At 40.4% G+C, this 14,504-nt stretch overlaps 1 protein-coding gene across 1 annotated transcript in view; it reads left to right on the top strand.

Moving 5' to 3' along the window:
- The window catches only part of jpt1b (Jupiter microtubule associated homolog 1b), a 41,215-nt gene extending 35,877 nt beyond the window's left edge, over window positions 1–5,338 (top strand). Inside the window, exon 5 of the mRNA XM_063016609.1 lies at window positions 4,901–5,338. Within this exon, the coding sequence (XP_062872679.1) occupies window positions 4,901–5,013 (113 nt within the window). The 3' untranslated portion in view covers window positions 5,014–5,338. The remainder of the gene's footprint in view (window positions 1–4,900) is intronic.
- The last annotated feature ends 9,166 nt before the right edge of the window (window positions 5,339–14,504 follow it).

Genomic DNA, 14,504 nt, shown 5'->3' on the forward strand with positions numbered 1-14,504 from the left:
GGAAACCGGAGCAGCAGGAGGAAACCCACGCAGACACGGGGAGAACATGCAAACTCCACACAGCAAGGACCCGGACCGCCCCACCTGGGGATCGAACCCAGGAACTTCTTGCTGTGAGGCGACAGTGCTACCCACTGAGCCACCCCAAAATCATTAGATAGTGGATAGAACTGGGATAGAGCAGAAATTACAACTTGTCGTCACAGTGTGGCAAACTGCTCCGAGTATCTGCAACAACTAAGTTCCAAGAGCGTGAGTCCAAACGAAGGTCCTGCTCTGCCTCTCGGGAAGCTCATTCATTTAACAGTTTCCTTGTGACGTCAGAAAAGTGCCACAACGGCGGCTGAGTTTCCACAAGAAGATTAAGTACGCTGGTATCATGTGCCAGCAGAAAACCGGTCTGGACCGAGCACGGCATCACGGTTCCAGAGAAAGCAGGTTTCCCAGCTGGCAACTGAGGAAAAAAATGTGAAAAATTTTAACACTTCCACCTAGAGCAAACTGACGCTCAACGAGGCACAGATGACTGTTAGATAAGAGGAACAGACACCTTAATCATCTGCACTCCTGTGCCCCTTCTGCTGACCATATTTGGAAAGGAAAAAGGATATGATAACATAATCGAGCCACACATCGATCACCACACTAGGCGGGCCTGTTAATAGAAGGACCTGTCATGTATGAGCATGACTGTGCCTCCGTGCTTGTTTAGGCCGTAATACACTGCCTGGCCAAAAGAAAGGTCACCACCTGAAGCAAATAGGTAAGAGCCTCCCATTGGGTAATTACTGCATGGGTGATTATGTTTCAGTTGGCAACAAGTTATTTAACCCTAACTGATGCAGTGAGTAGCTTCTCATCTGTTAAACAACCATGTGGAAAGACACATCCTGTGGTCGTCGAAAAGATGTTCATCTGTTTCAGAAGGGTCAAATGATTGGCATGCATCAAGCAGAGAAAACATCTAAGGAGAAGCTGAAACTACTAAAATCAGGTTAAGAACTGTCCAACACATTATTAAAAAGTGGAAGGACAGTGGGGGGGGGGGACATTATCTTCCAGGATGGAATGTGGTCTGAAAATAATCTTGAATGATCGTGATCGTCGATCACTTAAACGTTTGGTGAAATCAGATGGTAGAAAAACTACAGGGAGATGTTTAATAGTGAAAGTTAGATCATTTCCACACGCACAATATGAAGGGAACTCAAGCGATTGGGACTAAACAGCTGTGTAGCCTTAAGAAAACCACTTGTCAGTGAGGCTAACCGGCAAAAACGGCTTCAATTTGCTAGGGAGCATAAAGATTAGACTCTGGAGCAATGGAAGAAGGTCATGTGGTCTGATGAGTCCAGATTTACCCTGTTCCAGAGTGATGGGCGCATCAGGGTAAGAAGAGAGGCGGCTGTAGTGATGCACCCATCATGCCTAGTGCCTACTGTACAAGCCTGTGGGGGCAGTGCTATGATCTGGGGTTGCTGCAGTTGGTCAGGGTCTAGGTTCAGAAACGTTATGTGCCCAAAGAATGAGGTCAGCTGACTACCTGAATATACTGAACCACCAGGTTATTCCATCAATGGATTTTTTCTTCCCTGATGGCACGGGCATATTCCAGGATGACAATGCCAGGATTCATCGGGCTCAAATAGTGAAAGAGTGGTTCAGGGAGCATGAGACATCATTTTCACACATGGATTGGCCACCACAGAGTCCAGACCTGAACCCCATTGAGAATCTTTGGGCAGTGGTCCAAATCTCCCATCATCAATACAAGATCTTGGGGAAAAATTTATACAACTCTGGACAGAAATAAATGTTGTGAAATTGCAGAAGCTTGTGGAAACGATGCCACAGTGAATGCGTGCAGTAATCAAAGCTAAAGGCGGTCCAACCAAATATTAGAGTGTGTGACTTTTTTATTTGGCCAGGCAGTGTATTATCAATTGAAATGTTTATCTGACTCATCAATGCTCACAGTTCTGGATTAGAATGTCCAACAAGTCACATAGAGTAAATACAGTGAGTGATGAGCGCCCTCTAGCGACTACAGTGTGTTTGGCAAGTGATATGAGCGCATTGTTAAAGAGACCGTCAGTGTTTAATTATTATTATTATTATGCTTATTTATTTATTATTATTGATTCCAGATTATTTCTGATACACCTGTGGAACTCTAATATCAAAGAATACTCATTTTAAAATGACTCTGCATTCCATCTCAGTGATAGTCAAATAAATAAATAAATATACACCGATCAGCCATAACATTAAAACCACCTCCTTGTTTCTACACTCACTGTCCATTTTATCAGCTCCACTTACCATATAGAAGCACTTTGTTGTTCTACAATTACTGACTGTAGTCCATCTGTTTCTCTACATACTTTTTTTAACCTCCTTTTACTCTGTTCTTCAATGGTCAGGACCCCCACAGGACCACTACAGAGCAGGTATTATTTGGGTGGTGGATCATTCTCAGCACTGCAGTGACACTGACATGGTGGTGGTGTGTTAGTGTGTGTTGTGCTGGTATGAGTGGATCAGACACAGCAGCGCTGCTGGAGTTTTAAACACCTCACTGTCACTGCTGGACCGAGTCCTGTGACCACTGATGAAGGTCTAGAAGATGACCAACTCAAACAGCAGCAATAGATGAGCGATTGATCTACAAGGTGGACCAACTAGGTAGGCGTGTCCAGAGCCGTAGATAGAGAGAGTTGCGACACTCCTTGATCTCGCCGCTACGCGGTCACGTGGTTCATGTAACCCTCAATAGTTCCAAACAAACCCGGCGCTGTCATGTTCTCAAATGGGACAGGCAGCAGTAAATGAAATATTAAACGGCAAATAATAAACATTTGTACAATTTCTGGGTATTTTCAACTGCGTTTACATTTACTGCATCTGCTTTAATGTCAATTTGGTATATAAAGTGGAAGATTGATGTTTATAATGACTTGTTAATAGGTCGTTCTTGTTAACACACAGTACATTATATTAGCATACATTACATAATGCGATATCCTTAAGTAGTAGAGACAATATACAGTATAGACATTAAAGTTTTTTATGTTTTGTTTTTTGCATAAACTAATCTCCCTTCACTTTCCTGAGGATTCATAATAATAATCATTTTTGCTAAACACTAAGTCATGTGCTGGATTCATAAGGTTTACCTGCACTGAATGAACAGATTGATAAACACATTACCGTACCAAAAACATTATAGTGCAGGTACATGAAAAAGCATTCATTCATCTCTTATTTCATGAGTGATTAATAATTGATTCCTACATGTAATACATTAATGAATTCATTATGAATATGCACTAGTTCATTTTGTCTAATGTAAGTGGTGGACAAGGTAGACAAACCATGTAGTTGAGTTAAAGTAGAGATATCCAAGGTAACATATTACTCCAGTAAAAGTAGTAGTAAAAGTAAAAATACTCTTTACCTCCACTAAAGTACTAAACTAAATTTACCTTCAAATGTACTTAAGTATGAAAGTAAAAGTATAATGATTTATTGTGGTTCTAATGTTTTATGATCATTTCTGTAACAAGACTCTTGATTAATCAACTCATTTTAGGTGAAAAGACTCGTGTGTCATTAATTAAGCTTAACTGACTAAGCTAAATTGGGTTATACCTATTAATTAAGATAAACATGTAACATTTAGTGCTGAGCAAATGCTAAACAATAACAGTATTAAGTATATTAATGACATTAAATTCATAATTTTTTTAAAACAAAGCAACATACAGCTAAAAATGTTTGATAAGTAGTGGAAATGAATGGGGCTCTATGGGTTGTTTGGAACTATACAGAGCTCCACAACCCGGAAGCTGGGCAGAAAAAATGTCCCGCCCCCTTTCCAACGGTTCCCTATGGGAGTGTCGCCACTCTGTTCTCTCTACCGCTCTGGGCGTGTCTAATAGAGTGGACAGTGAGTGGACACAGTATTTAAAAACTCCAGCAGCGCTGCTGTGTCTGATCCACTCATACCAGCACAACACACACTAACACACCACCACCATGTCAGTGTCACTGCAGTGCTGAGATGATCCACCACCTAAATAATACCTGCTCTGTAGTGGTCCTGTGGGGGTCCTGACTACTGAAGAACAGCATGAAAGCAGGTTAAAAAAGTATGTAAAGAAACAGATGGACTACAGTCAGTAATAGTAGAACTACAAAGTGCTTCTATATGTTAAGTGGAGCTGATAAAATGGACAGTGAGTGTAGAAACAAGGAGGTGGTTTTAATGTTATGGCTGATCAGTGTATACTGTAGCAAACATGATTTGGATATTTCGCCTTTAATTTCATTTTTCTAACGCCATATCCAGGATAAAGCAGGAACAAAGGTAACTGCTAGACCTTGGTGATCAGAAGTCAGGAATAGGGCAGTTGTAGCCTAGTGGTTAAGATACTGGACTAGTAATCAGAAGATTGTCGGTTCAAGCCTTACCACTGCCAGGTTACCACTGTTGGGCCCTTGAGCAAGGCCCTTAACCCTCAGTTGCTCAGATAATATACTGTCACAGTACTGTAAGTCGCTTTGGATATAAAACGTCCACTAAATGCTGAAAATGTAAATAAATAATAAATGAGAATGTATGTTCTACAGAGCACAAAACTACATTCAACTCTTTAATTGGCTTACCAGATTTAGTTTCACCTAGTTAACTAGTTGTTTGAGTAACCAAACAGGCAAATACTTTGTCACATCACTACATAATTGTGGCTGTGATTGTGTGTCACCTGGAACAAATAACACACATTTGAGCTTCATGTCTGAACCTGCAGACGTTTGATCATCAACTGTGGTATCAAGGGTAGCTAAATGTCAGGTATGTCAGCCCACATATCATATAACTCTGTGTGTGTGTGTGTAGATCAGTCAGAGGTGGCTGAAGTTCCTGAGGACGAGCAGCAGCAACAGGCCGCTGGAGTCTCCTCCGGTCGAAGAAACCCCCCTGGTGGAAAATCCAGCCTCATCCTGGGCTGAGCTCTCTCTCACCCTCCTGTTCTCTCTCTCTCTCTCTTTCTCTTTCTTTTTTAATGAATTCACTCTCTCCTCACTCTCTCACTCCTCTCATGTCAACAGCCATGGGGTGTTTTTTTTCGTCCACTACCACCTGTCTGTATTATTGTTTTTTCTATTGCAAGAAAAAGGAAAGGAAGCTGGTTGGCAGAAGCACTTTATGTAAAAGCTCAATTTCAGCCCATGGTGAAGAGCGCAGGCCGGGCGGTGCGGAGGAAGCATGCGAGGCAAAAGAATGGAAAAGATTTGTGGCGCTAAATTTCTAAGTACAAATAAAAATTGATATGGATTTCACAGCCTCTGTCTGTCTTCACTGTAAACCAGGCATAACATTATGAGCACTGACAGGTGAAGTGAATAACACTGACTATCTCTTCATCACGGCACCTGTTAGTGGGTGGGATATATTAGGCAGCAAGTGAACATTTTATCCTCAAAGCTGATAAGCTGAAGCAGAAAAATGCACAAGCGTGAGGATCTAAACACGAGTTTGACGAGGGCCAAACTGTGATGGCTAGACGACTGGGTCAGAGCATCTCCAAAACTGCAGCTCATGTGGGGTGTTTCCGGTCTGCAGTGGTCAGTATCTATCAAAAGTGCTCCAAGAAAGGAACAGTGGTTAACCGGCGACAGGGTCATGGGCGGCCAAGACTCATTGATGCACGTTGGGAGAGAAGGCTGGCCCATGTGGTCCGATCCAACAGATAAGTGACTGTAGCACAAACTGCTGAAGAAGTTAATGCTGGTTCTGATAGAAAGGTGTCAGAATACACAGTGCATCACAGTTGCAGGGCTGTTTTGGCAGCAAAAGGGGGACCAACACAATATTAGGAAGGTGGTCATAATGTTATGCCTCATAAGTGTTACCTGTTTTAGCTTTTGTATGTGCTGAATAATCCAGCCAGAAGGGCTTTTTTAATAGAATACAGGAAAAAAATAGTTCTTCATTTAAAATGAGTACCTGTACAAACATGATGCCAAAAATCTGAGACAGCAAGTAAAATGCAAATATTATTTTACAGATGTTTTACTAAAACAGCTCCAAGAAGATAATATAATTATTGAGGGGTTGCCACAGCAGTTTTCTTTTGTTAACGTTGGATACCCTTCCTGAGGCCACCATCCTATTTCCATTTGTTCTTGGGACTGGGGTTGAGAGCAATGGCTAGGCTGTTTTTACATGTACATTTTTATCTAAAGTGACTGACAGTACTGTGACTGTATACTGTCTGAGCAATTGAGGGTTAAGGGCCTTGCTCAAGGGCCCAACAGTGACAACCTAGCAGTGGTGGGGCTTAATCCAGCAACCTTTTGATTACTAGTCCAGTTCTTTAACCACCAGGCTACAGCGGCCACCCTACTGCAAACACCGACCAATCATGTCCATGTAGACGTCTGACCGGCCGACAGCACCGCTGAGATTTTTTTTAGATTAGATTAGATAAAACTTTATTGTCATTACACATGTACAAGTACAAGGCAACGAAATGCAGTTTAGTATCTAACCAGAAGTGCAATAAGTAGCAAGTGCAGGATGTACAATATCTACAATATACATTATTTACAGGATATGGGCAGTGGTATAAACAAGATATACAGGTGAATATATTATAGAATATACTATAAACATGATAAATAGATGGGAGTGCTATAGACATATACAGATTAAGGTGCTATAAACATAATAGATGGATGTATACAGTATAGGTGGAAATTGTGAACATACTGTATTTTACCATGGTATGTACAAATGATATACGTATACAGTATCTCAGCAGTAGTGGGCTAGCGTACTTTACCACTGTGTCACCCTAAATATTTATTATATTATGCAAAGAAATGAATTGGTGACTTTACCATTTGCAGTCCATAACATTAGTAAACGAGTCTGAAGAAATCACTTTGTGTAAAGTGCAAGGTTTAAAACAATATTTAAATACTGTGACTGTTATTTCAGTCACTCAATCTGCAATAAAATAAAACTGACATGCTTCTGTAATGAATGTAACCATCTGGGCTCAGTAAGTCACATATATCAACAATTTCCTGAAATGCCACTGATATTTGCTTGGCTCGAGCTCAAACAACTGTACCTGATACTGTGTTCTCCAGGACAATCAGAAAAACAGACCATCCGGATCCTTAGCAGCACATTTCAAAGCCAGCTCTCTAAATGTAGATGGGTGTGTTTGGTGCCAGTGGCATGCGTAACTTTAGAGGCCATTAGTCCTGAGAAACAAATACCTGTCTTCTGTTGCCATCATGACATACCAGTTTCTGCAAAACTGTTCCAAGCTACATGCAACACATAGTCAAAAGTATTTGGATACCATGGACTTGATGGACATCATTTTTAAAAACAAATGGCATTAAAATAGAGGGACTTTTCAGCTATACCAACAGCCACTCTTCTGAGTAGGCTTCTTACAAGACTTTTGCTTTTATATATGTGGGAATTTGTGCCCAATTAGTCAAACGAGCATTTGTATGGCTGTGCACTGACATTGGTTAAAAGACCCTAAATTAATGCACCAGTTAATTCCAAATCTGTTCAGTGGGGCTGAGGTGCAGGAGCATTACTCCAGGTTTACTCCGGGTTAATTGGAGACACTGAATTCCACCACCTTCCCTTTTACAGGGGTCGTCACATTTGATCATTTTGATTTTTATGGGTTTTTTTTGTGATCAGAAGGCTGCTGGTTTAAGCCCACTCTGTTAAATTCTGCCTGTTCTCTTTTATCTGATCACAAGTTTTAGTTTTTAATTTTTTGTCTCTGGCCAATATTATTTGTATACATTTAATTTTTATGTTTTTTTACGGGGTCGTCGTTGTTTCAAAATTCTCCACACATTCTTTTTTGGGGACAGGTCAGGACTGCACGTACCCTCTTCTCCACAGCCATGCCTTTGTAATGTGTGCAGCATGTGATTCTGCTTGATAAAAAATACATGATGGTCCCTGGAAAAGACGACGTCTTGAAGGCAGCACATGTTGCTCTAAGATCTCAATGTACTTTACTGCATTAATGCTGCCATCACAGGAGTGTAAATTACCTTTGCCAAGGGCACTGACACACCCCATACCATGACTGTTAGAACATATTTATTTCTTTAGTTAACTTTATAGCCATGACTTATATTACAACCATATGTATGTGTTTGCACCCTAGAACTTCCTACTGTCCCTTTGATCATTCTGTTACTTCCACATGCTGAAAGTATTCACACCTTTGTACAGCAGCTGCCAGCTTTTTTAAAGTAAATTTTACTCCACATTTTTTGGAGTGTTTGTATATAGCAAGCAGAACTCTCCATTAGCACAACTAAAAAGTGAGGTTTTCTTGTCTAAAAATTGCAATAATTTAAAGGTTAGTACAAGGTTCCCTTAGGTTTCAATAATGTTAAGGTTACGGGAACCATACAAATTAAAAAAACTTATTTTAAATTAAAAATAAATTAAAAAGAATACAGTGAATACATGATAACATGACGAACATGGAAAAACACCGACCGCATGGCATGGTACATTAGCCAACAAACTAATTAGCATCGCACAGATTCACAAAATATATATTTTAAACACAATAAAGTACAACAAAACACATGAACATACCTGAAGGGAATATGACAACCACAGTATAAGTCTTCTATATTGTTTTTGGTCGGCACACAACTAAAGAAATGGCAATAACTCAATGAACTATATCTATTATATATACTTTTATTTAAGCGAATTACTGTTATATATATATATATATCTATATATCTATATATATATATACAGTGGGGTCAAAAAGTATTTAGTCAGCCACTGATTGTGCAGGTTCTCCTACTTAGAAAGATGAGAGAGGTCTGTAATTTTCATCATAGGTACACTTCAACTATGAGAGACAAAATGAGAAAAAAAATCCAGGAAATCACATTGTAGGATTTTTAAAGAATTTATTTGTAAATTATGGTGGAAAATAAGTATTTGGTCAATAACAAAAGTTAAGTCAATACTTTGTAACATAACCTTTGTTGGCAATGACAGAGGTCAAACGTTTCCTGTAAGTCTTCACCAGGTTTGCACACACTGTAGCTGGTATTTTGGCCCATTCCTCCATGCAGATCTCCTCTAGAGCAGTGATGTTTTGGGGCTGTCGCTGGGCAACACGGACTCCACAAATTTTCTGTGGGGTTGAGGTCTGGAGACTGGCTAGGCCACTCCAGGACCTTGAAATGCTTTTTACGGAGCCACTCCTTCGTTGCCCGAGCGGTGTGTTTGGGATCATTGTCATGCTGGAAGACCCAGCCACGTTCCATCTTCAATGCTCTCACTGATGGAAGGAGGTTTTGACTTAAAATCTCACGATACATGGCCCCGTTCATTCTTCCCTTAACACGGATCAGTCGTCCTGTCCCCTTTGCAGAAAAACAGCCCCAAAGCATGATGTTTCCACCCCCATGCTTCACAGTAGGTATGGTGTTCTTGGGTTTTTCTTCTTCCTCCAAACACGACGAGTTGAGTTTTTACCAAAAAGTTCCATTTTGGTTTCATCTGACCACATGATATTCTTCCAATCCTCTTCTGGATCATCCATATGCTCTCTGGTAAACTTCAGACGGGCCTGGACATGTACTGGCTTAAGCAGGGGGACACGCCTGGCACTGCAGGATTTGAGTCCCTCTCGGCGTAGTGTGTTACTGATGGTAGCCTTTGTTACTTTGGTCTCAGCTCTCTGCAGGTCATTCATCAGGTCCCTCCGTGTAGTTCTGGGATTTTTGCTCACCGTTCTTATGATCATTTTGACCCCACGGGATAAGATCTTGACCCCAAGGGAGATTATCAATGGTCTTGTATGTCTTCCATTTTCTTACATTTGCTCCCACAGTTGATTTATTCACACCAACCTTGCCTATTGTAGATTCACTCTTCCCAGCCTGGTGCAGGTCTACAATTTTCCTCCTGGTGTCCTTCGACAGCTCTTTGGTCTTGGCCATGGTTGAGTTTGGAGTCTGACTGTTTGAGGCTGTGGACAGGTGTCTTTTATACAGATAACGAGGTCAAATAAGTGCCATTAATACAGGCAACGAGTGGAGGACAGAATAGCTTCTTAAAGAAGAAGTTACAGGTCTGTGAGAGCCAGAAATCTTGCTTGTTTGTTATTGACCAAATACTTATTTTCCACCATAATTTACAAATAAATTCTTTAAAAGTCCTACAATGTGATTTCCTGCATTTTTTTTTCTCATTTTGTCTCTCATAGTTGAAGTGTACCTATGATGAAAATTACAGACCTCTCTCATCTTTCTAAGTAGGAGAACTTGCACAATCAGTGGCTGACTAAATACTTTTTGACCCCACTGTATATGTATATATATATATATATATATATATATATATATATATATATATTAGGGCTGTCGAAGTTAACACGATAATAACGCATTAACGCATTCTCAATTTAACGCGATTAAAAAAAATAGTGCCATTAACGCAAATTCTAGTTCATGTTGAGACTTGACTGGTAGAACCAACGTTTTAATGTCGGACTTGCCACCGTTGTTCATTTGCGGTTTGTTAAAATAATATAACTGAGCGTCGTAGGGATGCACTTGCATAATAAAGAAATAAATACACGGTATATTCACAAGTTGTCGGGAGCAAAACACTTTATTAACTTAATCTGTTACGGCACTGAATACCGGAGTCAAGCACGCTAGTCCATGAACTATGGAAGCCCCAAAAGGGTCAAAACACACTCACTTCGTGTAGAAACGGCCACTTTTCACATTTCACTTAAAAAACCTTGTTTTCTATAACATTTACACAGATTTTATTTAATGCGATTAATCGCGATTAACTATATGAAATTCTGAGATTAATCGCGATTAAAAATTTTAATCGTTTGACAGCCCTAATATATATATATACAGTATATATACTGTATATATATATATATATATATATATATATATATATACAGTGGGGGAAATAAGTATTTTCAGATCCTTAGGCTGCACAGCTAATAAAAAGAGTCAGAGATTGGTATTAGATGACAATTCCAGATGGCAAATGGTGTCCAAACTTCTACACACATCACACACACCATTGTATAATATATTTATACAGTGGGGAAAATAAGTATTTGATCCCCTGCTGATTTTGTAAGTTTACCCCCTTAGAAAGACTTGAACAGTCTATAATTTTTATGGAAGGTTTATTTTAACAGAGAGAGACAGAATATCAACAAAAAATCCAGAAAAAAATAAATAAATAAAAGTTATAAATTAATTTGTATTTAATTAAGGGAAATAAGTATTTGATCCCCTACCAACCAGCAAGAATTCTGACCCCCACAGTGCTCCCAGCTCCCTTGAGATCATTGACAAGCTCCTCCCGTGTAATTCTGGACTGACCTCACCTTTCTCAGAATCATTCTTACCCCACCAGGTGAGATCTTGCATGGAGCTCCAGAGCGAGGGCGATTGACTGTGATCTTGTATTTCTTCCATTTTCGAATGATCGCGCCAACAGTGGTCTCTTTCTCACCAAGCTTCTTGCTGATGGTCTTGTAGCCCATTCCAGCCTTGTGCAGGTCTACAATCTTGTCCCTGACGTCCTTTGATAGCTCTTTGGTCTTGCCCATGGTGGTCGAGAGATTTGAACGGAAGAAACTGATTCTGTGACAGGTGTCTTTTATACAGGGACAGGAATAATTTGTGTGCCTCATGGGCACATAACCGGTCTGTGGGGGTCAGAATTCTTGCTGGTTGGTAGGGGATCAAATACTTATTTCCCTTAATTAAATACAAATTAATTTATAACTTTTATTTAATGTTTTTTTTCTGGATTTTTTGTTGATATTCTGTCTCTCTCTGATAAAAAAACCTTCCATAAAAATTATAGACTGTTCAAGTCTTTGTAAGGGGGTAAACTTACAAAATCAGCAGGGGATCAAATACTTATTTCCCCCACTGTGTATATATATATATATATATATATATATATATATATATATATATATATATATATATATATTTATAAAATCATGTAAGTATTATGTATTATATAGTATTATGTAAGTTATTCATGATTATACTAGATTATACTATTTTGGACTAGAGGCCATACTTACCTCAGCAGCACACTCATACTACTGCATGCTGAGGCTGAGCAGAATATTCTTTATATATTGAACTATAGTACGCTGACCTACCTACAGGTGGTGCCAAACCCATTTAACAGGAATTTCATACACTTCTAATGAAGCAACTATTGTACACCGTTACATGTGCACTAAACTTTTCCTACTAAACAACCAGATGGGTGTGTGCTTCAACCACTGACGGTTAACTGAGCAAAAAAATCATCAGTTCTTTAAGGTTCAAGCTTCACTTATTTCTGTCCAGAGTGGCATTAATTTTTTCCCCCAAGATCTTGTATTGATGATGGGAGATTTGGACCACTGTGCAAAGTCTTCTCCAGCACATCCCAAAGATTCTCAATGGGGTTCAGGTCTGGACTCTGTGGTGGCCAATCCATGTGTGAAAATGATGTCTCATGCTCCCTGTACCACTTTTTCACAATTCAATTTGAGCCCGATGAATCCTGGCATTGTCATCTTGGAATATGCCCGTGCCATCAAGGAAGAAAAAATCCATTGATGGAATAACCTGGTCGTTTTAGCCACTACAATTATTAACAGGTGCAGCTATAAAATGAACTGGAACATCGACTGATGCTTTCTTGATCAACATCACTACACATAAAATTTGACAGAAAGGGCAGAAATCCCCACAGTCATGTTTCAAAGTCTTGTAAAAAGCCTCCTTCATGTTTACATTTTTTACCATTTAGCAGACAATACTGTGACAGTATATTGTTTAAGCAATTGAGAGTTAAGAGTCTTTCTCAAGGGCCTAACAGTAGCAACGTGGTAGTGGTGGGGCTTGAACCAGCAACCTTCTGATTACTAGTCCAATACCTTAACCTCTAGGCTACAACTGCCCTTCTCTGAAGAAAACATCAGATTCTAGCTATCTAGTTGTAGCCTAGTGGTTGAGGCACTGGACTAGTTATCAAAAGGTCGCTGGTTTAAGCTCCACCACTGTCAGGATGTCCAGTAGGTCAGGTCAGAAGAGTGATTAATGAGATCACCACTCAAAGGTCACTCTATTTTTATGAAGTTTGTTGTTTAAATGACGTCCGACACACTCATGGTCAGGCGTCCAGATACTTTTGGCCAAAGTGTATCTGTGTGTGGCTTACAGGCAACATGGTGTTGAAGAGGTGTGCAATGAATGAAGCTCCGTTCAGGACGGCCTCCTCAGCCTGAGACAGATCAGCCATGGAGTGACCTAACAACAACAAACAAACATCATTATGAGTGGCGTCCACATACTTTTGGCCTTGTAGCTTATATTAGTAGAAATTTGGGCGTTTATCCTGTGACACCGCGATGCCCCTATGTGCCAGCTCTCGGCTCGCTGACCCGCTGTGGGGCAGCTCCGGAGCCAGTGTAACCATGGCGACATTCTCCAGCTGCCCATAGGTCTCCAACAGGTCGTCCACGCCCCCTTTTGTAAAGGTTTTAAGAAAGCGGGGAGGGTGTGCGCCCCTCTTCTCCTCACTGATGTACGGCCCCTCCAGATGAACAACTGAGAAAGAAATCATCATCAACTTTAATGATGTAGCACTTTTTTCTACCACCTATCAACAGGCCAGGAACTAAACAGACATGAATGGTTGTGTGTGGGAAGCATGCGATGAATTGGTGCTCTGTCCAGTGTATTCCTGCCTTGCGACAATGCTTCACGGTGGAGCCGGACCTGCCACGGCCCTGCTGATGAAAATAACATGAAAAAGAAAAAAGAAATTCCGCTCTGTTTGGATGTTTCACTCATCCAGCACTCCAGCTCCATCTGCTCCTCCATCCTTCACCTTCATCTGAGGGATCACCTGCACACACCCCATATTTCAGTGTCCATAATGAAATAGCACATATGACACATGCCCCCCCTCCTCTCCTAATGCAAATAAATCAGGTGTAAATATTAAAACCTAATAATTAGGGGTCAAACCCTATATAAATTCAAACCCTAGATCACAGCAGTGCTACAGGACAGTCGGGCATCTACACATGCGGGCATCTACACATGGGGTTCGAATCCCCATGCTGTTTCTGAGTCGATGTTACATCAGTGGGCTTTACGATATAGAGTTGGAACGCCGTTGATATCTCGAACTTTCAAAAAATGAATGAAAGTAAATAGTGCTGAAAAACGGGCGTGGCAGGTGGGCATGGGTTCGAATCCCAATGCCTTATCCAAGTCGGGGTGTCATCAGTAAGCTTTACAATTTAGAGTTGGAACGGCGTTGATATCTCGAACTTTAAAAAAATGAATGAAAGTGAATGGAGCTGAAAAACGGGCGTGGCAGGTGAGCATGGGTTCGAATCCCCATGCTGTAC

The sequence above is a fragment of the Trichomycterus rosablanca genome, chromosome 2, assembly GCF_030014385.1.
Source record: "Trichomycterus rosablanca isolate fTriRos1 chromosome 2, fTriRos1.hap1, whole genome shotgun sequence".
In the NCBI taxonomy this organism is placed as follows: Eukaryota; Metazoa; Chordata; class Actinopteri; order Siluriformes; family Trichomycteridae; genus Trichomycterus; species Trichomycterus rosablanca.